Consider the following 26,685-nt stretch of genomic DNA (forward strand, 5'->3'; position numbering starts at 1 on the left):
TTTAAGTGCTGCTTGCATCGTTTAAAAAATAACGTATTATCAATAAAACATTTTAGAAGAATATTTTTAACAAATTTCAACCCTAAGAACTAAAACAGCACAGAGGTGGATGCGCCACACACAATGCAGACTAGTAAATGTAACCAAGGGCTAGAGGTTACGGTGCAGAACGTTCCTAAATGGTTTCCTGCAGGAGGCTTGTGCCGTGGTGGGAAAAGCAACCTAGGTGGCGGCAATTCCTTCTTAAAAGTCTTGCTCTTCCCAGCCAGGCCTGTGGGAAACCTACTGGCACACAAGTTCTGCCTTCGGTCTACAAACATTGCTGGACACTGGAAACTAAGTTGGAGGAGTGATATGATTGGCTAAGAAATGAATGACGCAACGTACCTCAGGCCCTCTGAGAATCGGCCTCCTTCTCAAGTTCCGCTTTCCATTGGTCCTTACGGCAAAGAGGGCAGGGACATTTGCTGAAATTAACCTCTGGGTCGCAAACCCCGAGCAAAGATGGCGGCGGCCAGGTGTTGCAGGCTAGCCCTCCGCGGGTCGCGGCTGTCATTGCACACTGCGGCCGAGGCCGCTGTCGCGGCTCCAGAAGTGACCGGCGCAGTTGTCGCGGCGGCCCCCGTCGCGCGCTACCCGCCGATTGTGGCTTCTCTGACTGCCAAAAGCAAGGCGGCACGGCAGCGGCGAGTGGAGCGGTGGCAGGCGACGGTGCACGCGGCCGAGTCGGTGGACGAGAAGCTGCGAATCCTCACCAAGATGCAGTTCATGAAGTACGTGGTTTATCCGCAGACCTTCGCCCTGAACGCTGACCGCTGGTATCAGGGCTTCACCAAGACAGTGTTCCTGTCGGGACTGCCGCCGCCGCCGCCCGCCGAGCCATCGCCCACCCTGGACCTGGAGGCCCTGCGCGCCGCCGCGTGTGACTGCCTCCTGCAGGAGCACTTCTACCTACGGCGCAAGCGGCGCGCGCCCCTTTACCAGGACCGCGAGGCCATCGCCTCGCCCTTCCTAGATCAGCTGGTGGCGGCCCTCGTGGGCCTGCTCAGCGCGCACAACCCTGCTCTGGCCACCGCCGCCCTCGGTGAGCCTTGGGGCCGCCACGTCGGGCGAGGGTGGTGGGGGCTGTTCATGTCTTTCTCTCTGCGTTGTCTTTTTTTTTTTTTCTCCTAGTCCTTTCGCACCTTGCTGGGCGCCACCATGTTTAATAGTACTGAACTAGCAGTCTGGAGACTGGGTGGGTTCCCGGGCCGGTGCTGCCACCTACTAGCTGTACAACCTTGCACGCCTCCAGTCCTTGGCTCTGCTTTGTGAAGATCCAGCCAAACAGAAGAGCAGTGTTGGTTAGGAAAAGGGGCTCTTAGAGGGGGGACAGGCCTGGAGTTGGCTTTTGGCTCTTCCACCAAAACGTCCCGTGACTTTATGTCAATTCACTTCCTCATAGAATTGTGAACATTAAAGGTGATAGGGTGATAGGGATTAAAATACCTGACATTTACTAAGTACTTAATGTGTCCCAGGCCCGGTTCTAAATTTTATATGTGCCAACCAATTTAATCCTCACAATAACCGTTTATGGCAGGTAGCATTGTTTTATAAATGGGGCAAAAACAGCCTGAGGTACAAAAAGGTAAAATGAACCTCGTCGAGAGCCTCTAGCTGGTAGATTGGAATTAAGGACTCAAACCTAGCCATTTTGGGCTCCCAGGAAACAGTCAGCAACTTTTATGAACTGCTTAGTGCAGACTTGAAAAATAATTAATGGATAGTTTTAAAAGTCAGTGTTTCTGACGTCCTGTTTATTTTATATCTACGGCCTAGTAGGTGTCTTAATAAATACCTGTTGGATTAGTGTTATTATTGTAAGTGTAGATGTGTGTTCAGCTGAGTTGTGTAGCGTGCGTGCTACTTTACTTCGCTCGCAGTTGGGAAAGAAGTGGTCTTGAGCGATCCTCACCGATTTTGACTCCTAATTGTTGGCCTAGGGAAACTTGCTTGACTTCATCAAGACCCAAATTCCTGTTCTATAAAATGGAGGTGATGACAACCATACATACCTTTGAGAGTTACTGTGAAGATGGAATTAGTAATTTTTTTAATTTAATTTTTATATAAATTTTTTTTTTAACATTTACTTATTTTTGAGAGAGAGGCAGAGCGTGAGTGGGGGAAGAGCCTAGAGAGAGGGAGACACAGAATCCCAAGCCAGCTCCAGGCTCTGAGCTGTCAGCAAAGAGCCCGATATGGGGCTGGAACCATGAGCTGAGCTGTGAAATCATGACCTGAAGCGAAGTCGGATGCTTAACCGACTGAGCCACCCAGGCGACCCTTGAATTAGTAATTCTTAAGACAGCTCTGACTACTAAAAAAACTTACTATTTTTCATGAGTGATATTCCTGTTGGTCTTACTTTCGTTGTTTATTCTTAACTGAGAAACCTCTTTCATTACAGTGTTTAGTGTGTGATGCATCGCACAGGTAGACAATAAGTGTTTGAGCGTAAGTCCTGATCATTGAAGTTAAATCATCCTTTAAGCCAGACTCTATCTTACATCAGAGTAATTTTTGATATATTTTTAATTTACACAATTATTCTTGAGTTCTGTATTGCTGGTATTTTAATAATAACCAAATTTATCTAAATGATGAGATAAGAAAATTTTGAATATCTCATGATAGATTGTAAACGCCCAGTTCACTTTTACTGGTTGCGTGGTGAAGAAATTATTCCTAGTGGTCATCGGAAAGGTCGAGTTGATGCTCTGCGATACCAAATAAATGATAAACCACACAACCAGATTCGAATGTCCAAACAACTCCCAGAGGTAAGGATTTGTTGCATTATATATCTACTGACATCTGGTGAGGAAATGTCGTAGGCAGCCTAGGTAATGGGCTTAGTAGGATAAAAAGTTTTGGATGGGTCCCTTTTGAGTTTCTTGCAAGTACATCTCATCTGAAATTCTTTTTTAGCTTTTTAACCTGTTATGGAATGTCTAGTCCTTAAAGGTCAAATAATCATAAGATTAAGGCATCAGTTTTCAAGACCATACTTTTTCTTACTATAAAAACAGAAACAATTGAAAATAGTTTATGATTGTAATTTATAATAGATTACACTGCCTGATCATCAATCAAGGCATTTTTATAATTATAATTATATATATATATATATATTATAAAATTATAAAATAACCTGGTCATTTTATATATTACAGTTCTTTTGGAGAAAATAAGTATATTTTGAATGTTATCTTTGTGTCTGTATCAGAAGTTGGCACATTTTTTTGGTAAAGATCCAGACAGTAAATATTTTAGGCTTTGGGGGCCATAAGTCTGTGTTGCAACTATTCATCTTAGTTCTTATACTGTAAAAGCAGCTATGGACCATATGTTAATGAATGTGTGTGACTATGTTGCAGTAAAACTTTGTCAAGTAGGTGGCTGGCTGGATTTGGCCCACTTGGTGGTGTTACCAAATCATTTTGTAAAAAAAAAAAAAAAATCTCATTTTAAGATTTTTAAATCTATTAGGAATGTGAGTAAAATGGGTACATACTAGTGTTTCTGTGAATTCATTTATGACTTTCCTTTAAGTTTGTGCCGCTGGATTATTCTGTACCTGTCGAAATCCCTGTGATGAATTGTAAGCCAGACAAACTTCCATTATTCAAACGACAATATGAAAATACCATATTTATTGGTAAGTTTCCCCCTTTTTTGTTAATTTTTCTTTTTTTAATATTTATTTATTTTTGAGAGAGACAGAGACAGAATGAGAGTGGGTTGGGGCAGAGAGCGAGGGAGACACAGAATCTGAAGCAGGCTCCAGGCTCTGAGCTGTCAGCACAGAGCCAGACACCGGGCTTGAACTCACGAGCTGTGAGATCGTGACCTGAGCCAAAGCCAGATGCTCAACCGACTGAGCCACCCAGGCGCCCTGGTAAGTTTCCCTTTTGAAATATTGTGCCATCAATGTGTCGAAAGGATCCCATGCAAATTTACATAATTCTTGATGACCAAGAGGTTTCACATAGTTTACAAGCAGTATAATCCATAATCTCAGGTTGTTGCAGTATGCATGAAAATTGAGAAGAAAATATTCTTTCAGCTCACCATTTAAAATTTTACTTGTTTCTACTTAATTAGCAGTACTTTAAAAAATAGCTACATGTATTAGGCTTTGTTGATTTATTGTGTAAAAAAAGTAATTTGTATTTTTTCAAAAGTAAACCAGTATAGAATCAGACTTGAGGCAGTGATTGTTTTTCTTTTCTCTTTTTTTTTTTATAAAAGCTTCTGTTAGTACCACACACTGTGATAACCATTAAGAATATAAAAGTTAATAAGTCCTGATATCTGTCCTTGCGCAGCTTGTACTTTTGCTGTCTTTTTGTCTATTAATTCCTAGTCGATTTGATGGTTTTAAGAAACCAGCTTTATACTAGTCTTCCAGACCTGCTCCCTCTGGGTCATTATGGTCTTAGAGTGAATTATGGGAACTGTTGGTTGAAAAGACTACTACTAAACTCAAGAATATCAGCATTTTATGAAATATTGGCTATTCTTTTCCCTATTTGGAAATATAGTATAAAAGTCATTTTTTAAAAATAAGAACAAAGTATGTAGTTATTACATTAAAATGATAAAGGAAACTTTTAAATAAATTTTACATACATTCTGTTGACTTACCCTGTGTCATCGTGGGCTTGATGATAGCTAGCAGATTGTACTTTCACGTGAAGTTTAACTTTATTATAATCCATGAAATAAATAATAAACGTTCCCAATTGTGTATTTTGAATAGTGATCACATGATGTGTAGAGGAGAAGGGTGGGTTTGAAGCAAAGACTAACGACGTGCTGCAGATGTTCACATGTACATTTCATCTGAAATGTTTTCATTTTGGGGCGCCTGGGTGGCTCAGTCGGTTAAACATCTGACTTCAGCTCAGGTCATGATCTCTCAGTTCGTGAGTTCAAGCCTCGCGTCGGGCTCTCTGTTGACAGCTCAGAGCCTGGAGCCTGCTTCAGATTCTGTGTCTCCCTCTCTCTCTGCTCTTCCCCCTCTCAGGCTCTCTCCCTTCTTCAAAAATAAATAAACATTAAAAAAAAAATGAAATGTTTTTATTTTGCTCTTCAGGCTCAAAGACAGCAGATCCATACTGTTATGGTCATACCCAGTTTCATCTGTTACCTGACAAATTAAAAAGGGAAAGGCTTTTGAAACAAAACTGTGCTGATCAGATAGAAGTTGTTTTTAGAGCCAATGCTATCGCAAGCCTTTTTGCTTGGACTGGAGCACAAGCTATGTATCAAGGTAAAACTAATTTTATGCCATTGACGTTCTTGGAAGATTTCTGTGACGTTTTAAGAATTTACCGGTTTAAATTGTTTTCTTTGGGTTAAGATGTAGGTTGAATCTTACCACGTTGAAAACTTTGGTTGCGGTTTTGCAGTTTCAACAAAATATAGTTGTTTTAAAATTCATAATTAAATATTTAACATTTGCAGTTGGCAAGTGGCATTTAGGTAGTTATTTTGATCTTTCACTTTGACCAGTTTTGTATGAATGAATTTTATTCTGATGTTCTCAAGCATGTGAATAACTATAACCATCCAAGTCAACTTTGTAGATGATGGCAGCTTTCTGAAGCCGGAAAAGGAAAGTGCTTTGGTGGATTAAATTTCAGATTAAATTACGACTATCCTATGTAATATCTTTGAGGGCTATATCCAGGATGTGGTGGATTAAGAGGTTGTTTATTCATTCAGTAAATAGTGAATGCATGGTTTTTATGAACCAAGCACCGTTGGCCTTGGAGATAACAGTGTTGAATTGAGGTGGGCAGATCTTGCTGTCCAGGAGCCTATAGTGAGAAGAGTAAAGGATAATAAACGTGTAATACTTTTAGCTAGTGGTAATACTATGGAGGAAAAGTACTACATAAGGGATAGAATGATTTATGGGGTGCAGATGGGATATGGAACAGAATCTATTTAAATGGAGTAATTCAGGAGAGGTCTCCAAAAAATGACATTTGAACAAAGACCTGACTGTTGAGGAGCTACCTAAGCATAAACTTGGGGGAAAGACACTTTCAGGCAAAAGGAATACAACTAAAAGTCTCTGAGGTAGGAACAGAGTTGAAGTATTTAAAGAACAATGAAGAAAGGGAGGGGGAGGATGATGGAGGAAGAGATAGAGGAAGCCAGCAACCATATCACTTAGGACTTTGAGAGCCCAATGTGAAGCATGGGCTTTATTACAAAACCCGAAGTGATAAACTGTAATATGTAACCAACCAGATTAATCCTATATGAGTTCCCAGGAGGAATTTTAATACTGATTTAATTATTTCCAAGCTCACTTTTTTCCATATCTATCTATCTATATATAGAGATAGATCTCTATCTATATATATATCTATATAGATAGAGTTCTATCTATATAGATCTATAGATCTATCTATATATATATATATCTATAGATCTATATCTATCTATAGATATATATGTCTATATATCTATAGATAGATAGAGATCTATCTATATATATATCTATATATATCTATACATCTATACAGATATATCTATATAGATATATCTATATCTATATATCTATATAGATAGATATGTAAATATGTATAATCTATTGTAATTTTTTACTCACAATTGTTGACTTAAATGGAGAGAATGAGAATAGAATTGGACAGAAGCAGAAACAGAGGAATCTTTCTCAAAGATAGATTAGAGTGGCACTGTTTATGCATTAAAGATAAAGTGCTTCTTTTTTCCTGTAATTAATTACAAAACTAACAATATTATTCATTGGCTATCTTCATTAAGGCTGATAGAAGCTATGTATGAAGAAATAATACTACTGCTTGGCCCTGGCACTAAGTACTAAAACCAGTCAGCCTAGAACAAGAAGCAGCCAGCAAATTTGAGTAGTAAAGGCTTCAAAGGCCTCCTGGAACCTTATGACACAAGATACACAAGACAAAATGACGGCACCTCATAAAACCAAATTTGAAATATGTAAGGGAAGATATAGAATTTGTCTAAGGACATGACTGAAGTCCTTAGAAAGTCTGAAGGTATGTTTTTTAGGTTTGGTGAAGTAAAGGGCCGTAATGGTTACTGGATGGCAGGTGCTGCTGGTGCTGTGAAGATGGGAATGTATTTGAAGTCAGTAATGATGCACATGGTTAGTACCAGATACAGGGGACATCGGCATAGATCGAGCTGGCTGCTTATTTTAGATGAAGTGAGTTAAGGTTGAAAGCTGTTGAAGGCCCAAGTTGTTGAGAATGTGTCCTGAGTTTGGAGATGTTAGAAGGGAGGAAATAATTTTTGATGCAGAAATAGAATATAGGGTTAGAATGGAGAAGATGAGGAAGACCTCAAGATCTTCAGGAATTTGGTAGATAAAATATCTAGGTTTCAGGTGGTATTTTTGATCCCTCTAATGTGTATATTTTGTTTTGGTAAAATATATTCTATGTGTAAATTTCAGTGTAACTTTTTTCTATAGGATTCTGGAGTGAAGCAGATGTTACTCGACCTTTTGTCTCTCAGGGAGTGATCACAGATGGAAAATACTTTTCCTTTTTCTGCTACCAGTTAAATACTTTGGCACTGACTACACAAGCTGATCAAAATAACCCTCGTAAAAATATATGTTGGGGAACACAAAGTAAGCCTCTTTATGAAACCATCGAAGATAATAATGTGAAAGGTTTTAATGATGATGTCCTACTTCAGATAGTTCACTTTCTACTGAACAGACCAAAAGAAGATAAATCACAGCTGTCGGAAAACTAAGAAGAAATCATTGATTCAGGACTTTGGGGATACTTAAATTTCACTGGAGGAAAAATAAAAAGAATTTTAATGACGAGACCTGTAACTGTCAAGTGCATTATTTTGAGACAAATATTTCATATGTTAACCTGTGATTAGACCTCTCATTCTGCTCAGAGTACACACTGAAAGATTTCATTTGAAATATAGTATGTTATTTTAAGGTAATTTTATTCATATATGACTAACTTATGAGACTGAGCTATCTTCAATATCTGGTATTAATTACATGTTATTTTGAAAGTATTTTAAGGGCAGTAACTCAAAAGCTTGAGTATGTAGATGTGTTATAGTTTTCTTTTTTGTTTTTATTTTTTTCATTAATAACATGATAGTTCCAGAGTCCTACTCAAACTGAACAGTATTTTGCAAGGATAGGAAACTGAGGCCCAGAGGAGTTAAGTGAATTTTCCACAATTTCACAGATGGTTAGTAATATAGCTGATGAAATATGTGGAATTTAGGTTCTTAGCACTAAGAAGTAATGTTAATATATTTCTGTTTTGTAATTTGCTCCATCCCAAAGATTATGTTTCAAAATCAGTTGTCAGTTGATAAAATTGTTAACCTTGCTGAGAATTAAGATTCATTTGAAACATTTTAGTGAGGAAAAAAGAATTACCTTTGTATAGTCATGCTGCTTTTTATTTTATATAACCTCCTGTTATGAATATTTTAAAAACCCCATTATGTACTATAGTCATATGAAAATCTCTGTTCCCACCCTCCCTCCTCTTCCTTTCCTCCCTTCATTCCTTCCTCCTCTCTTTCCTTCCTTCCTTCCTTCCTTCCTCCTTTCCTCCCTCTCACCCTCCCTTTCTTGTTATCTTTCTTTCAAGATGGAGACCACAGTTACATTGATAGATTCCTCAGCCAGAAGCCTGGGGATTATTTGCCACAAATGATTGCTAAACTAAAGGAATAACATTTGAACAATGGCATTCAATTCAGCCAAGAGCTTCCTTTGCAAGGCAGTGTGCTATGTTAGTTTCAGTTTACCCAGAAAGCCATGTAATTACACACCACCATTTGTTTATTTAAGCAGTTTCCAAACCTTGGAATACTGTTCTTTACCCGGGGTCCTGTCTGTTCAACCTGTCGATTGCATTCCCATTTACCCCTGATGGAAAAATGCAGATGTGTAGAGAGAAGCGACCTTACCAAGCTCCAAGTACAATGACACCTTTCTTAATCTTAGCTTTCACTTTCTAACTCTGTACCTTGAGCAATTTGAGTTGCCATCCTTTATTTCTGCAAAACAAAATTATCTTCCAAAGTTTAAGGATTAAGTGAGCTAGTGCAAACTAAAGTGCCTTTAAAATTCTATGTAATTAAGATATGTTCGATTCAGTAGAAATGCCGTTGCATTCCCTAAACTGATTATATTTAATTCATGTTTCATTTCCATCCTTTGAATACTTCTAGCTCTATAGTAGCACCTGTTTCATTCTCTTGTAATGATATTTCTCATGACAAATGGAGAACATAACATAAATACATACATACATACATACCTATATGTATATGTCAGGACTTCACATAGCACTTAAGTATATTCTAGAGCGTGGTCTAGATATTTTACATGCTAGCTCGTTTAATCATCACAAACATTCCATGAGCTAGATACTATTCCCATTTTGCAGATGAGTTAAGAAGGCACAGGGAGCCTAATAACTTCGATCTTACAACTAGAATATGGCAGGGTTGAAATCTGAGACCTGGTGCTCAGACTCCAGAACCTACTCATCACCACTCTGGTATATATTCTTCAGCAATACACTGTAGATGTCAGTGGTGCAGTTGTATAACAGTGGCATAAATTTAGATAAAGGATAGGTTAATTCTGACTAATATGAATCCTGGAAATGTGTGTTAGCGCAAGTGGCATTTAAATTGGTTCTTGATAGATGGCATTTTCCAAAAACAGAGAGATAGTCAGTGAGTGGATGGAGCTGTGAGTGAAGATGGAAAGCTTCAGGACGTACTTGGGAAATAGGTAGTAGCTTGATTTATGCAAGTTGGATGTGGCCTAAAAGCAGTTAGGGAAAACAAAAATTATTTATCAAGAAAAAAAGTCTTAACAGGTCTCAGACTCCTGCATAGCTCTGAACATTAGGAAACAGTGCAGCAATGTTACAGACTTCCAGAGGAAAGTCACAGCAGAAGAAATCTAGGACCAGCCTAGATCTAGATAATGCAGAACAATTGAAAAAAAATGTCGGAACACCCACGTCACTTACAAAATAAGTTTATGAAAATGTACTGCAATTGATGAGCAAATGATACTAGGGATCAATGAAGGAGAATCGAAATGAATATAATGATTACACAAGGTCATATCAGACAAAATAAAGCATAAGGCAGAGTTAGCAGTATTAATTTCAAACAATTCAAGGCAAAAACAAATTCCAGTATTAAAAGGTCATTATATGTTGCAACTTGTAATCAGTATATGAAATGTTAATGTAAATCTTAAGCTGTAGTAACTAAAAATAAGGAATAATTAGTAAAGCTGACTTAAAATTTGGTAACTTAGAAAAAAACAGATTTTTAAAAATGTGATAGAACTTGTATACAAAATCATTGATTAGATTACAGAAAGTCTCGGGAAATTTAAAAGTCAGCATTATATAGGTCATGAACTCTATTCACACCACAATACATCTAAAAGTTATTAATACAGTTTTTAACCAGGAGCATGTAATCATTGGGAAATAAAAGTGTATCCCTAAATAACTATAGAGTTGCTATTAACTTGCCTGGACAGAATATTCAATATATAATCAAACACTTCCAGAGCTATGTCACAATCTAAAAATGAAAACTGTCTTACTTCCCTTTCCTTTTTTAGTCAGATATTTTTATATACTCTAGATATTTGTACATTTTCTGTGCTTAACTAATTTCTTTGACCAAGAGAGCATTATATTAATGTAAAAATATAACTCTAACTAGACTGCAATGTAGTAAAGTGCATACAAAGCTAGCGGGATAAAGTTATTCTGAACACGTTTACTCCTGGATACATGAAGATGCTGCAGGAAGCAACCACTAACTAAACATAATCCGTCTTCCCTCTGCAGTCGTCAACTGTCTTTGCTTTAATACCCCAAGAAAAATTATATTTATATTAAAACACATGGAGTAGAATGTAAAAAGCCGTATATATTTTAAGAGAGAAAACATGAAGTTCAAAGAAATTTTCACTAATCTCAGAACTCTGGAAGAGCTTTTGTTCCTTATAGTCTTAGGTTTGAGACCTGTTTGCCAATTTACTTAATGGCAAATTTATAATGCTATATGTGTATATCAAGAAAATAAGGGCGCCTGGGGGTTCAGTCATTTAAGCGCCAGACTTTGGCTCAGATCAGGATCTCACCGTTAGTGGGTTTGAGCCCCATGTCAGGCTCTGTGCTGACAGCCAGGAGCCTGGACCCTGCTTGGGATTTTGTGTCTCCCTTTCTCTCTGGGCGTCCCCTGCTCATGCTCTGTCTCTCTCAAAAACAAAGAAACATTAAAAACAATTTAAAATAAAATCAGCATTTGCCAGACATTTAAAAAAAAAAAAAACTAAGGAAAATTAGAACAACAACAAAAAAAACAAATGTAGAAGATGATGAGGAAAAAAAACCACATAAATGCGATAACTGGTTCTATAGTCTCCCAATTTAAAAAAAAAAAAAATCAGTAAGAAATTATAAGTTAAATGCACATATCAGTATAAATGCAGAAATCCCAAATAAAATGCCAACATACCAAATTCAACAATTAAAAGAATCCATCCTAAAAAGGTAGATTTAAAGTAATGGGTTGTTATGATGTTAGGAAATATGCTAATAGAGGACATCAGTAGTTCAAAGGAGAAACATAAGGCTTTTGATTAAATCCTTATCCTTGTTTAAAAAAGGAAAGAAACCTAGGTAAGACACTTTAATGAGAGCCTTTAGTCAACATCCGACTTAGGTTTAATGGTGAAATATAGGTGCTATTCCCACTGAAGTCTGGTAAGACTGCCAGCTTTGACCTTTATGTGTTAATTCAAGTGCTGGAAGCATAGAAGTAAAGTTTGTTGAATGGATAGAAATTAATGAACTTAAGCTAGTTTTTCTAATTTGAGATTTGGTGTATATCCTTATTTGTTTGCACTTTTTATATCTCAGCAAAATTTAACATTTTCTGTATGAAAGATTTCTTCATTATGCCTAGATTTTTGTGTAATTGTGAATGAATTTTTTTTTCTTTCCAATTGTATGATTTATAACTTTTAAAAATGGCTTTAAATAGCTAGTATGGATATATATTTTGTAAAAGTCCATTTAATTGGCTCATTAAATGAAGGGGTTTTTTAGTTGATTCTCATGAGGTGTATAGGTCCAATCTGATTTGGGTTCCTCTAAAACTGCTTATCAGCATGGACGGTTATTAACCTCCAGGTAGCAAAGTCCACTGGACACTTCTATGACCTTATTTAACTCAGTATATCTGACTCATCTGACATGGTTGACCACCCCTTCATTCTTCATCTAGTGTTATATGGGATCCTATTGCCTTCAGTGAGAAATACTCTTGGTTTTCCTCCTTTCTCATTGACCGGTCTTTCAAATTCCCCTTTGCTGTTCTTCCTCGAATCTTAATTCGAGGCATATTGGTTTGCCTCCATGTTCTGTCTGGGCTCCATCTTTTCTTTGTCCACACTCTTTCCCTTTCCACCTTATCAAGTCTCATGGATTTAAATATATTTATAAACGCTTTCAAAATTACAGTTTGATTTCAAGTTTATATTGCATATCTGAACTGTGTGCATGACCATTGTAACTGAACAGGTGTGAGTAATTAAGAGTGTTGGTGATTTTTTTTTCTCATTTGTAAATTTTCTAAATTCCCAGAAAATACATATGATTTTTAGAATCAGAAAAAAATAATTTCATTTTAATTGAAACTAGTCATCTTTCTTAAATGGGCTCTAATACGGAACAACCATTCTCTGTCAAATTCCACTCCCTCATAAACAACTTCACTGTGAAATTGTATTTGAAAAAGCTTTTTTAAATTATATTAGTTATTTAAGAAAATGTTTATTCAACAAGATTCACATAAATTTCATCACACGAGTATTCTAACTTATTTTAAGTTGTTGGCCCCTGGACACTGAAAACTTAGATACTAGACATGAAGGTCTTAGTTTTTTTCATGAGATATTTTAATAGACAAGTTAATTACTATGCATTCTGCATTTTATATCAAATTCTAGCCCATTTTAGATGATGTTTAAGTTACATATGAGGTAAGGTTAATTCACATAAAATGTTAGGCACAATAATTTTTGAAATTTGCTCATTTACTATTACAGAAATTGGAAAAATGTCTTTGGATAGAGGCAGGAGAAAGCATGAGGAGCAAACTAAATGAGCAAAAACTTTCTAGTGAATATCGAGAAAAGAAAAAAACAAAAAACGGGGCCGCAGGTGCACAACATTGATACTGACCAATATTTAATTGGAGCAGGTTGAATTTGTCATAGAAAGGTCTTCTTAGTTGTCCAGAGTTTGGTATGGAAAGCTTTATAAAACCAACAATATCATTTAAAAAAACCCAAACCAGAAGAAGAAGTAATTCCACAAAGAATGAGAATGTATACGTAATTATATCCCAAATATATAGACATGACTACTGTCTTGGAGTAATAAGTGCATTGTAGACTAAAATTTGGCCATAGGTACCATCAAAATAAGCCTATCTCTGCAGAAAGCTTACAGGACTAGATAACTTTGAGTATTCTCATAATTAGCCTGCTTTAAATAATGCTTCTCTAAGTCATTCTTTTTAGTACAATTTAACCTCCTTTCTCAATCACATTCCTGTTTGTTCTTTTCCTGTGTAAAACAAAACAAAAGAAAACAAAACCTGAATTCTGTCCCAGATCTTGATTGCATTTTGTGTTCATTGTCATCTTACAGAATTCTGCATGACACTTTGTAAAATTGTAAATAGCATTTGACACTTCAAATTGGCTTTTGAAACTTGTATAATAGTTTGTATGTAAGTCTGAGGTTTAACGTATAGGTTGTAATTCTGACTTTCTGTATTAAAAAAAAATTTTTAGGGGCGCCTGGGTGGCTCAGTCGGTTAAGCATCCGACTTCAGCTCAGGTCATGATCTCCCAGTCTGTGAGTTCGAGCCCCGTGTCGGGCTCTGTGCTGACAGCTCGGAGCCTGGAGCCTGTTTCAGATTCTGTGTCTCCCTCTCTCTGACCCTCCCCCGATCATGCTCTGTCTTTCTCTGTCTCAAAAATAAATAAACATTAAAAAAAATTTTTTTTAATTGTTTTTAATGTCTTATTTATTTTTGAGAGCATAAGCAGGAGAGGGGCAGTGAGTGGGGACAGAGGTCCAAAGTGGGTTCTGCACTGACAGCAGCAAGCCTGATGTGGGGCTCCAACTCAGGGTTCGTGAGATCATGACCAGAGTGGAATTTGGCCACTCAACCAACTGAACCACCTAGGTGCCCCTGGTTTTCTGCATTTTTAAAAGAAGGTTACGGTTGTAGTCATTTGATTTGTTTCTAAAACTGTGTAAAAGTACTGCCATTGGATTTAAAATACAATATTCTCTAGAAATGAATTAAATGTATGGAATCCCAAGTTGATAAATGCAAATGCGATCTCATTAGTTTGTTGTTGTTGGTGGTGGTGGTGGGTTTTTTTGTCATTTTAGTTTTGGGATAAAATAAACGAAGCTTTACGTTAGTGCTGGCTTGGTGACATATATACTTAATCAGCAAAAACCAATACATCAGTCAGTTTAGAAAATTTTCGAATTAGATAACTGTATAAATGATTATAAACTTGATGCTTTAATATTTTGATTCAATATATATACCCTTAGAATACTTTTATGATAATTGTGTGTGATATAAAGACATTTGCAAATGTAGCATCTTTTAGGTGTGACGTGTATATACAAAATGAGGATCATGATACTCATTTTTGCTATGGACTTACGGCTTTTTTCATATTGTAAAAATATTTCATAATGCAGCAATATGTACCCCAAATAGCTTTATAAATGCACTAGCTGTATTTTTTAATTATTATTTTAATTCCAGGTTTGAAACTAAAAACTGTCCTGATTTTAGGAAAATGAAAGCTTGCATGATACTTAGCCGCTTGGGAAGTATTTCTTTGGATCGTTAGTCCATATAAAACTTTGATTTTACTTGCAAAGTAACAATATGCATGTTACAAGCACTTTATTAAGATCTTGTGAAATCTTTCAAAAAGAGTTTTCTCTCACTCATTAATAGTACTGATAAAGAAGGTAGGTAGGATTTAAAGCTGAAATGGCATCAGGGATAATTTAGCTTAGCAGCTGAGACTTGTTTATGCTATTTATGCTACACCGTGTGGGTTTTTTGTTTTAATTGTCAACAATAAAAGAGAGAGGGGTTTTAAACATCCAGGTTTCATATTCTTTTGAAAAATGTCACGATACGGTGACTCCCGGTTTACATTCTACTCGGGGTCAACATACATTCTGCATGTTAACGACAGATAGCTTGAAATTATCTGCTCTATGCTCCTTTAGAGGGGACATACTCTCTCCAGTGGCACAATCCCCCCACTCCTTCTTTCCTTCACTTGGCCGCCATCATCAGGCATACCTCATTACTTCCTGTTCGACGTTTTGTCCCTGAACATTGAGTTTATGGCCCCTGCAGGCCAGATTGCAAATAAGAACTTGTATTATTGGTGGCAAAACTCAACCTTTACAATTACATTTTGAGCTTTAAAAATTTCAGTTTTTTAACAACAAACATGAAAGTAATGATAAATTCGGAGGAATTCAATTTCACTTGAGATAATGAAACAAAACCTGGCCTTTGAGTTGGAGGATGCTATATACAGTTACTTGGCAAAATATATAAACTTCTGTTCCCTTTCTGTTCTGCTAAATGAATGGCAAAGTGAATCCAGATTTGTTTTGTTTGACAGTTATAACAAGGTCGGGAGAATTTTTGTCCATTTTCATAGAACCAAAATTGGTAACCAAAGAATATTCGGACACTACAACGAGTAGTTTCCTTTTCTAGCTTAAATTGGGTTGTCTCTAGCATTGACCTCCCCTGTTGTAGAATAGTTATGAGGTTCTTACAGAGTCCAGCACTTATCAGACTACAGAAGGTGCCCAAATGGCAGCTCAAACACAGATTGGCTAGAAAGATGTAAGGCAACCCATTAAAACAAAAACAAAAAAAACAAAAACAAAAACAAAAACAAACCCAGGGGGCCTGGGTGGCTCAGTCAATTAGGCATCCCACTCGGCTCAGGTCATGAGCTCTGGGTTCTTTGAGTTGGAGCCCCCATCGGGCTCAGTGCTGGCAGCTCAGAGCCTGCAGACTACTTTGTATTCAGTGTCTTCCTCTCTCTTTGCCCCTCCCCTACTTGCACTCCGTCTCTCTAAAAAGCAAACATTAAAAAAATAAAAATTAATAAAAATTAAAAAAAAAAAACAACAACAACCAGAACTTCAGCTTCTGCTTCCAGAAATGGTGGACTAGATTATTCCGATCTTTCTGCTATAATATCCAACTAAATGTAACACCCTCTGGAGGCGTTAGAGAGCTAACAAGGTAGTGAATAATTGTCAGGCTGATATCTGGAAGAAAATGGAAATCCGAAGAGATGAGTCTGGTATTGAGACTGCTTTTGCTCTGGAAGGGAAGATTTGTTAACTAAGAATAGGAAGCTGAGAGGAGGATTAATATTTTAATAACTTTCTGAGACCAGAAGGACAAAAGTTAGGGTGTAGGACCTCTAAGTTTGAGACTCTGGTAGGATTCTTTGGTGTGAGACCTAAAGATCCACATCCCAGCAGTAAGAGTGAGCCAGAAGCTAACCATTCATATAGAATATAGTTTACAATTGAGTCATCTAGACAGCTCAGAAAAATTGGAACTTTTGAAAGCAGATTGCTATGAAATGTGATTTCTAATGTCCCTAGGAATCTGAAAGATGCAAATCTGGAGAAAGAACATTTTCCTAGGCCTCAAATTATTTCTACAAATAATTTTTCAAATACAGTTTTTCCATATAATAACTGGGCACAGGGGGAGAAAGACAACAGGAATGAAAACTCGCAGAAACAGTAGACAATAGAAACAGATCCAAAGTGGCACCAAATATTTGGATTGTGAGATAGACTTTAAAATTCACATGGCTACTGTGTTCAAGGAGATAAAAGATTAAAATTTCAGTAGAGAACTGGAAATTATAAAAAATATTACTGAAGACTTGCAAGAGTCATATTTCAGAACTAAAAAAAAAAGTAAATAAAATTAAGAACTAAAAACATTGTATTAGTTATCCAATCTGCATAATTAACTGCAGACTTAACTTCTTAAAACTACACACGTTTATTGTTTTACAGTTTCTGTGCGTGAGGAGTCCAGGCATGGCCTAACTGGGTGGGCTTCAGAGTCTCTCAGAAGCCGCAATCAGGTATTGGTATTGGCCAATAAGGTATTGGCCAGGGGGAGGGTCTCATTTGAAGGCTCAGCTACGGAAAGATCTGCTTCAAATGATTGCGGTTGCAAGCAGTTTGTTGCACAGGGGGCCTCAGTTCTTTCAAGGCCATTGGAAGGAGGCAGCATCCTTCAGTTCTTTGCCATATGGGCCTCTCTCCAGTAGAGCAGGTTACAACAAGGCAGCTTGACGAAAGAGCCTACAGAGAGAATCTGCTGACAAGACTATTATTGGTCGGCAGCCACTATGGCCAGTCCAGGAACAAGGAGAGGGGATTACACAAGGTCATGAATAGAAGGAAGTGTGAATCACGGGATGATCTTAGGATCTGCCCACCAAAAGATTATAAACAGAACTAGAGAGAACTACTGAATTGGAAAGTCAGAGTAAAATATTCATAATAAATGTTGTCTTCATAAACTTTTGTTACTCTACCATCTCCAGTAAGGAGGGGTTGGTATTTATTCATGCCCAGAAACAAAGGCAGCAGTAGTGCGGAGAGAGGATAAATAAGGATACGTGTTAATTGAATGTAGAAGTAAGAAGACCATTAGAGAAAGAGATGAAGTATCAAACTAGGCATTTAGGAATCCCATTTGTACTTGTTCTGGATGCCAGTGGATACCCAATCTGTAGTACTCTTTATAATGAGTTCTATCTAATTTGCAGCTGAATTGGTATTTTTGATATTGATAAATAATATGCCGGTACATAATCAGTGGAAATATGTGTCTACAAACTGTGAGCTATTGCGTGATATTTTACCTTCCCTATTTGTTTTGCACATTTTTTTCAAGGTGCACACATCATATTTATTTCTGAGAAGCATCTAGGTTTCTTAAAGACAGTATCCTCATGGGAGGATAATATTTGTAAATATATTTTAAGTTAGCATACATTTCAGTAAATTCTTTAAAAGTAAAAACAAAAACAAAAACAAAAACTTGACACGATGGCAGGTCAAGAATGAGTTTCAGTTTATCTCATAGGTGCCCTTTCTTTGTTCAGTTTAATTTTAATGGAAAATCTCTTTAAAATTGATAGGATTTCTTTAGAATAAACCATCACTTGTCTGAAAGGCCAGTTTCAGCTGGCAAGATTGGATAGGAAACAGTGATGTGGAAAACCAACTTACCTTTAACCATTGGTAAACAAGACCTCTAAACAAAGTCATTATAATTCTCTTTTTAAAGAATTTACAAATTTAATGTTCGTATCAGTTGCATATTAATTTGATAATGATCTCCAGCTGGATTCTTGCTGAATAAGATCCAGAAAGTTTCTTCATAATCTGAATAGATGCACAAGAAGCTACGGGGGAAAAAGAAAGCATATGGTGAACAAATTTTATAATGCCAGGTACTACATTAACATTAAAGCATTCCACATTCAGTGTTCATATACATTTAAAACTTTATGAGATTGTTCAGGTATTTATCATCAACTACCCAAGGGAACATATAGATAGATATTTATTTACAACAACCCTCTGTAGAAGCACTCAGTGAGACTTAGAAATTCATTTTATATATCAGATCATATCTTATGGATTAATGAATTTTATCCCTTTAGGTAAAGAATAGATGAGCTTTTGATTTTTATTGAGAAATCAGATTTTCAAACTATTTTGTTTCTTAGGTTCATTTTAATCTGTAGAATATATTATTTTGGCTATTGCTGTGAAATACATGATCATTATGGAAAATATGAAAAACACAAGAGAAGTGGGGAAGATCACCTCATGCTGTTAGCATTTTGATCTATTGCCTTATATGCACACATTTTTGTTAATACTTTATGTTTTTGAGATCATAAATGTTTTCACATTTTTAGTTCATAATCACTTTCCCAAATTACTATAACCTTCTATATTATATAGTCTTTTGGGGTATTTTGAAAGTGGTTGAATAATATCAGTGTTAACACACTAAAAGAGAAATACATAAACATGACATTTCCATAATATTCAGTTCACATTCATTTACAAGGGGAAAAAGGATCAGGCTTTTCTTATTCTAAAAACTTCGGCATGATAATTATATAAGATTAGCTAATGTGGGTGTAAATATATTTAATGTTGGAATAGTTCACAAGCGCGCAGATGATTAAATTCTGACTTTCAACATATTTTCAAGATTTCCGTATCTCACCACCTGGGTGTGATTCATAATTGGAAAAATAAAGGTTCTGTGTATTTGGAAAGCCCTAAAAAAATGAAAATATCTATACAGTCATCCTCTGGTGGAGGGTAATTTGTTACAACCTTTAGAAACTAGAGTTTTAAATATCAGCTGAAAGAACAATGCCAGGGGTCCCTGGTTGGTTAAGCATCTGAGTCTTGATCTTGGTCGAGGTCATGATCTCATGGTTTGTGATCTCATGGTTTAAGCCCTGTGTTGGGCTCTGTGCTGATACTGCAGAGCCTGATTGAGAGTCTGTCTCTCCCTCTCTCTGCCCCTTCCTCCCTTGCACTCTCTCTCTTTCTCCAACTAAATATCTAAATTTTAAAAAAAGAAGAAGAAGAAAGAACAATGCCAGAAAAGTTCTTTCAGTTCTAACTCTGTTTAAAGAAAATGTAAAATCAGTTTGGCAGTCGGATCTAAAATCTAGATTGAAGTCTTGCTTCTGTCATTAACTAGCTAAGTGACTTAGGACCTATCGCTCTTTCCTGAATTTAGTTTCTGCATCTCACACATTGAGGGGATTCGACAAAAAGGTCTGCAAAATACCCCCCTAGCGATGCTCATGCTCAACGAATCAGTTCTTGTAAGCCTGTCCCGGCAGATGTAATTTGCCATTAACGTTATTTTTTAAAATTTCTTTTTTAAACCTCCTGTTTCTAAATGGCAAAGTGGTAATGTTCTTAAGTGCTAGAGAGTTGTGTGGGGTCTGGTTTGTTGTTTCAATGAATTTCCTCCATTGTGATATTTCTCTTTCCTACTTTTCTTCCCCATAGCACTATCTCCCGAGGCCAGACTCAGACTTTTAGAATAAAAGGACATTTAATGGTCAAGTTCAACTCACTATTCAATGCCTGAATATCCTCTAAATACTTTACACCGAGTACTCACTCGCCTCTGTGCCTAAAGGACGAAGAGGTATTGTCTCTCCTAAGGCTGCCACTTTCCCAGTTTGAACTGTATTTATTAGTAAACAATGTTTATTTTGATTTGAAATTGTTTTCTGATAGTTTCTTCCCATTCATTTTGGCTCTAGGTTTTATGGTAATGCAAGTATCTCCTTCATTCTTTTCAGCAGGTTCAAATACATATTTTAGCTTCTCGCTATGTTCTCCCCCACCTCCCTCCAGTGAGGGTTTGTTGCCAATATTTTCTCTGACATTTTGACTGTTTAATTCTCAAAGTCTAAAATATTACAATGCTCACTTTCCCCAACTGGGCCAACTTCCCAATAAACTTTGAGATTATGTGTTTATTTTTTACCAAGGAATTTGTCAATTTTATTATGGCAGTTATTTCGTTCTTACTAATTAGAATGAGGCCTTTGTGTAACTGTTCCCTTATTTCCTCTACCGTGTGAAAAAGGAGAGACACTAACATTCGCTGAGTAACTATTATATGCAAAGTACTTAGTCACGTGCAGAAATGTCATTTACTCTTCAAAACAACCCTTCAAAGGAAATGTCACTGTCCTTGTGTTTTGCTGCCCAAATGCAGAGTTCTTTGAATTAATATCAAATCTCACATAATAATAAATAAATACTTGTATGTACATCGACAAGACAAATAGGATGAAGGTAAAAATGCTTTCCAAGAAATAAGGTGAACGCTTTTATTGGCTTATTTTATAAGTTGAAGAAAATTATGCTGTTTATTCTTCTCCTTTTTTGCTATAACCTCATGAATTAGTTATTTGTGTGAATGCATCTGTTTTATTCTACATATGAAAATTCATTTGTTATTTACTAAAATTCCCAGGAATTTTAAGCAGTTTATGAAATAGTTTTTTTTCCCTCTCCAGAGAGTACGGGGATTGGCATGAAGTTTTAAATTGTCCATATGGAAGAAATGTCTTTATTATTCTCGAAGCTTAGTTTCAAACCAAACTTACACTGCTTGACTTTGCACACAATTGTATCAAACTCATGTTGAAATAGAAAACTGAATGGCTCTTGCTCTACATTTGATATACTAACTTGAAAATTACTGAACACATGTTTGATAAACAAAGATTTCTTTAAACTAAGTGTTTCACATGTCAAAGAGGTCACTATGATTTCTAAAGATTCAAAAAAATATGGAGTATAAACCCAAACAACACATTGTCTGAAACAAGGACACTGAAGGACTCCATAAAAATCCATTTTTTTCTCTTTTTCCTGCTTCTATTCCTTGCTAGGACTGACACCCCTACCCCACTTTACACTTGCCTTGTAATACAAATAGCATATGTCCCCCTTGTAAAGGACAAGGAGTTAATGATTTCTCTAGAATAGGTAAGACCTAAGGAAGGACCAGGTGAGAATGCCCGACAAATCTCTCATAGGTTCCAGACCACTGGTGAGGAATAACTCCTGGGCCCTCATCTCCGTTTCTGGACGCCCTAGAGGACACATACACCAGGCCACTGTCTTCAGAAAAAACCCTCAGACCCCGAACAAAGGGGAGAGGCCCTCTTTTCCTTCCTGAGTCTCCCAGACACTCCTCCTATATTGTCTTGTATCTGCTCTCTATCTTCAATAAACTCTGCTTTCACCTCCTGCTGGCTTGAGTTTGATTTCCATCCTACATGCAGACAGGGACCCTCTTGATTTGTCCTGCTGGACCCTCTCTGGGTCCCCAGAGCCTGCTTGCCAGCATTAGGTCCACATGGAACACGCATTCTATCACTCTTGTTGAGAATGAAGTACCATAAATCAGTGATTTTCCTTCTGACCAAACCCTTTCCCCTTTAAGTCACAAAAAGCTGCTCAATCATGGCATTTTCCTTCTCCTGAAACTATTTGGCCCATTTGCTGCATTTACCACTGCTGGGTCTCACTCCTCGTTCCTGAAAGGCTGTGCTCCATTTTGTCCTCTCTTGAACCTTACTACCTTTTCGATTATTCCTCATGCACTCCATCCTCGATTCTTTTTCCTGGATATGTTAAGTGTTGTTAGCTCTTTGGTGTTTCACTCTGGCTTATAGCTTCTCTTACTCTGTAAAAGTGTTTCTCAAAAAGAACCACGACCCTCTATCAGTATCTCCTGGATCACTTGATGAAAACGAAGACTCCTGGCCCTCACCCTTGACCCAGTGAATGAGAATCTCTGTGAGTGGAACCTGTACTTTTATCTAGATCTCCAGATGATTATTATGTCTCATGAACTTTGAGAACTCCTTCTTTATGTCTTTTCCTTGGAAAAATTATGTCCATTGTCCTGATTTGAATAATCATTCTTAATGAAGAGCCTTGAGTTTTGATTGCCAGCCCTGAACTTAACCTTGAAAGTCACAATCACACACTTTGATGTTTAGTGAGTGTTTTTTCTTATAGGCCCTTCAAGATAATTATATTCACGATGAGATCTTCAAAACTCACTTTAATAGTTAATAACATTACCATTTATTCAAGCTAATGTAAAAAAAAGCAAATCAAAACAAAGCGAAAAACTTCATGTTCATCTTAGATGTTTCCCTTTCTTTATTCACCTCCCACACATCCAATTAAGCAAGACGTCTTGCTGATTTTACTCCATAAATATTTCCAAAATCTATCCTTTTTTTCTGTCCTATGACTACTTCCCTAATTTAAACCTTCATCATATGAACCATTGCAAAATACTCCCAACAGTTCCTCCTGTTTCCTGAATTTCTCCCCTTTGATCCATTCTCCCAACATAATATAAAACTACAAGTTAAAAAAGACATTTCAGGGGCACCTGGGTGGCTCAGTCAGTTAAGCACCTGACTCTTGATTTCAGCTCAGGTCATGATCTCACATTTTGTGAGTTCAAGCCCCACATCTGGCTCTGCGCTGATAACACAGAGCCTGCTTGGGATTCTCTCTCTCCCTCTCTGCCCCTTCCCTGCTTGTGCTCTCTCTCTCTCTCTCAAAATAAATAAGTAAACTCTAAAAAGAAAAAAAAGAAGAATATACTAGTTAAAACAATGATTAAAGGATTTTCACCCCCTGCAAGGATGAAAACTAGTAACATCCAGTATCATGAAGGGAATGACAGAAGAGATATTCTTGAATATTCTAGAAGTATGCATTTCTGTAGCCTTGCATGGAGAGCCCTTTGCTAAATGTATGAGTCTGAAAATCCTTCGAACAGCAATTCCATGTATAGAAATAAATCCTAAAAAATGAAACTACTAGATTACCACACAAAGTATGTATAGTATTCACTTCATTGTTGTTTATAATAGCAAAAATGCAAAACCCACCAAAAATAAATCCAAAAACCGAATTGTTATTTTCTAATTGGAGACAGCCTGATTGTTTACCAGTAAGGGCTTGGCAAACTAAACTTATCTCAATCTATGTAAAAGGAATACTGCATTAGTTTCCTAGGGCTGCCATAAATTACCACATACTTGGTGGCTTCAGATGACAGAAATTTATTCTTGCACGCTTCTGGAGGCCGGAAATCTAAAATCAAAGTTCTGGCAGAGTCCCACTCCTCTGAAGGCTCTAGGGAAGAATCTTCCCTTATCTCTTCAAGCTCCTGGTAGCTCCTGGCACTCCTTGGTTTGTGACAGCATAAATCCAATTTTTGCTCTGTCTATTCATGGTCTCCTTCCCCGTGTCTCTGTGTGTTCTGATTCTTATAAGTTTGCCAGTGATTGGATTTAAGGCCAATACTAAATCCAGGAGGATTTCATCTCAAGATCCTTATTTAATTACATCTGCAAAGATCCTATTTCCAAATAAGGTCATATTCTGAGGTTCCAGGTAGACATGAATTTTGGGCCTATACTATTCAACCTATGATGAATATTTATACAAAACTACTTAAAATGATGAAATGCATAAATATTCACTTGGTCATATTAATACATTGTAAAAGCAGATACTAGTTCTCATTGATGGTTTGGGAAAATCCTATTTTAAGAGATCTATCACCACTAAGCTCTTTCTTACAAATTATTGAAATTGTGTAATGGTGTATGTTGAGTTGTGTCCCGGAAAAGATATGTTGAAGTCCTAATTCCTACTATCTCAATATGTGAGCTTATTTGGAAACAGAGTCACTACAGATGCAATCAGCTAAGATGAGGTCATACCAGAGGTAAGGTGGGCCCTTACTGTAATATGACTGGTGTCCTTGCAAGAAAAAGAGACATGGAAATAGGATGGAGAACATCACATGATGATAAGGCAGAGATTGAAGATAGCTACAAGCCAAAGAATGCCCAGGATTGTCAATAAACCACCAAAAGACCAGGAAGAAACAAGAAAGGATTCTCCCCTGCGGGTTTCCAAGGAACATGGCCCTGCCTACACCTGGATTTTGGACTTCCAGCCTCTAAAACTGTGAGATAATACACTTCTGTTGTTTTAAGCCATCCAGTCTGTGGTCCTTTGTTAATACAGGTAGTTTAAAAAACACCCAAAACCTCTAAGTTAGGGAGGGAACAGGATATCTGAATTCTAAATTTTTTTTTTCAACGTTTATTTATTTTTGGGACAGAGAGAGACAGAGCATGAACGGGGGAGGGGCAGAGAGAGAGGGAGACACAGAATCGGAAACAGGCTCCAGGCTCTGAGCCATCAGCCCAGAGCCTGACGCGGGGCTCGAACTCACGGACCGCGAGATCGTGACCTGGCTGAAGTCGGACGCTTAACCGACTGCGCCACCCAGGCGCCCCAGGATATCTGAATTCTAAAAACATCCAGCATTACCAGGTTTTTTGAAGCCATGATGACCCCTTTTATCATATGCACTATTTCCTTGATCCCTGAGGTACTTGTCAGCCCAGAAGTACTGTGACTTTAAACTGAAGTCTGCCTAAAGTAGAATATCTTGGGATTCCACAACCAAAAGAACAATGTTGAGGATAATTAAGATTTTCCTAGGTTGTGCCTAGTGCCACCTGGAATCTTCCCTGATCTGAAATTTCAGTGACTTGATCAAGAAAACTAAACCTGGGGCACCCGGGTAGCTCAGTCGGTTAAGCGTCTGACTCTTGATTTCGGCTCAGGCCATGATCTCACGGTTCCTGAGTTTGAGCCCTGCATTGGGCTCTGTGCTGTCAGTGCCAGAGGCTGCTTGGGATTCTCTCTCTCCCGCTTTCTGCCCCTCCCCCGTTCGTGCTCTCTCTCCCTTTCTCTCAAAAATAAATAAACATTAAAAAAGAAGAAGAAAAAGAAAACTAAACCTTACACTAAGAGCAATCCATGGCTTGTAGCCAAATAGAATTAGTCTTACTCTGTGCCAAGAAAGGGCTCAGCTTTCAGTACAGGTAAGATTTAAAGACCAAGCTTTCTCTGTCCTGCCGTATCTCTCTCGCAACCTCTTCTATCATTTTTTTCATTTCGTGAAAATTACTCTTTCTACGTGGTTGACGGGAGATCAACTAGTAGATAGTTTTCTAAAATGTCCAGAAAACCAGAATAGAGAAGTTTTGAAATGCAATACTTTTCCACAGCTATCTTGGAGAGAAAAAGGGACTCAGGCAGAACAGTAGGCAGAGATACTGGCTTAAAATGAAATAAAAGTAGCAGGGATTTCTAGTGCAAGCAACATGGTAGATGAAGGCATCAACCATTTTCTCCCTTTTATAGATTCTTTATGAAAAAATGCACCACAAAAGAAGTTAAAAATATGACTAAGCTGGGAGGAAGGAAGGAAGGAAGGAAGGGAAGAGGGAAGGAAGGAATAGAGGAACGGAGGAAGAGAGGGAAGGAAGGAGGGAGGAGGAAGGAAGGAAGGAAAAAAGGAAGGGAGGAAGGAAGAGAGGGAAGGAAGGAGGGAAGAAAGGAGGAAGGAACGAAGGATCTATAAGTGGGAATCAGTGAGGATATTCAAAGCCAGTAAGCCCTGTGTGGCTTGTCTGCAGCCTGGGTGATAGCCTACCTGGAAATGGACTGTGGAATTAGCATTTTAACACTCACCTGGGGAAAGGAGGCATGGACATGGCTAAAGACTTGAGCTCAGAGATTGGAAGACAGCCCTCACCCCCAATTTTACTTTATAATCTGACTCCTCCAAGTGAGTCCTTTCTGTGAAAGGGACTAGAAGAAAGGCAATCCACAGAAAATGAGGCCATGTGGCCAAGAAATATAAGAAAAACCATAAAAATTCCTAGCCTCTGTGTCAGTGTTATACATGCAAATGGACCCTCCCCGACTT

The 26,685-nt window shown here is 37.5% G+C and overlaps 1 protein-coding gene and 1 long non-coding RNA gene across 7 annotated transcripts in view; one reads left to right on the forward strand and one right to left on the reverse strand.

Moving 5' to 3' along the window:
• The window catches only part of LOC121044429 (uncharacterized), a 79,125-nt gene extending 78,632 nt beyond the window's left edge, over positions 1-493 (reverse strand). For all 6 annotated transcript variants that reach the window (XR_005797314.1, XR_005797307.1, XR_005797308.1 and 3 more), the window contains exon 1: positions 388-493. This is a non-coding gene — a long non-coding RNA (uncharacterized LOC121044429). The remainder of the gene's footprint in view (positions 1-387) is intronic.
• Positions 472-7,905, forward strand: MRPS30 (mitochondrial ribosomal protein S30). Its single transcript, XM_040496695.1, has 5 exons — positions 472-1,084; positions 2,680-2,825; positions 3,598-3,703; positions 5,144-5,320; positions 7,538-7,905. Exons 1-5 carry the CDS (start codon positions 505-507, stop codon positions 7,825-7,827), a joined length of 1,299 nt encoding a protein of 432 aa, XP_040352629.1. The 5' UTR covers positions 472-504; the 3' UTR covers positions 7,828-7,905.
• The last annotated feature ends 18,780 nt before the right edge of the window (positions 7,906-26,685 follow it).

The sequence above is a fragment of the Herpailurus yagouaroundi genome, unplaced genomic scaffold, assembly GCF_014898765.1.
Source record: "Herpailurus yagouaroundi ecotype Mexico unplaced genomic scaffold, PumYag 29, whole genome shotgun sequence".
In the NCBI taxonomy this organism is placed as follows: domain Eukaryota; kingdom Metazoa; phylum Chordata; class Mammalia; order Carnivora; family Felidae; genus Herpailurus; species Herpailurus yagouaroundi.

Excerpts from the sequence above, each read along its gene's own strand:
- MRPS30 (XM_040496695.1), top strand. The coding sequence starts at position 505 with ATGGCGGCGGCCAGGTGTTGCAGGCTAGCCCTCCGCGGGTCGCGGCTG. Across the intron at positions 1,085-2,679 it reads TCTGGCCACCGCCGCCCTCG|ATTGTAAACGCCCAGTTCAC; the intron begins GTGAGCCTTGGG and ends ATCTCATGATAG. Across the intron at positions 3,704-5,143 it reads TGAAAATACCATATTTATTG|GCTCAAAGACAGCAGATCCA; the intron begins GTAAGTTTCCCC and ends TTTGCTCTTCAG.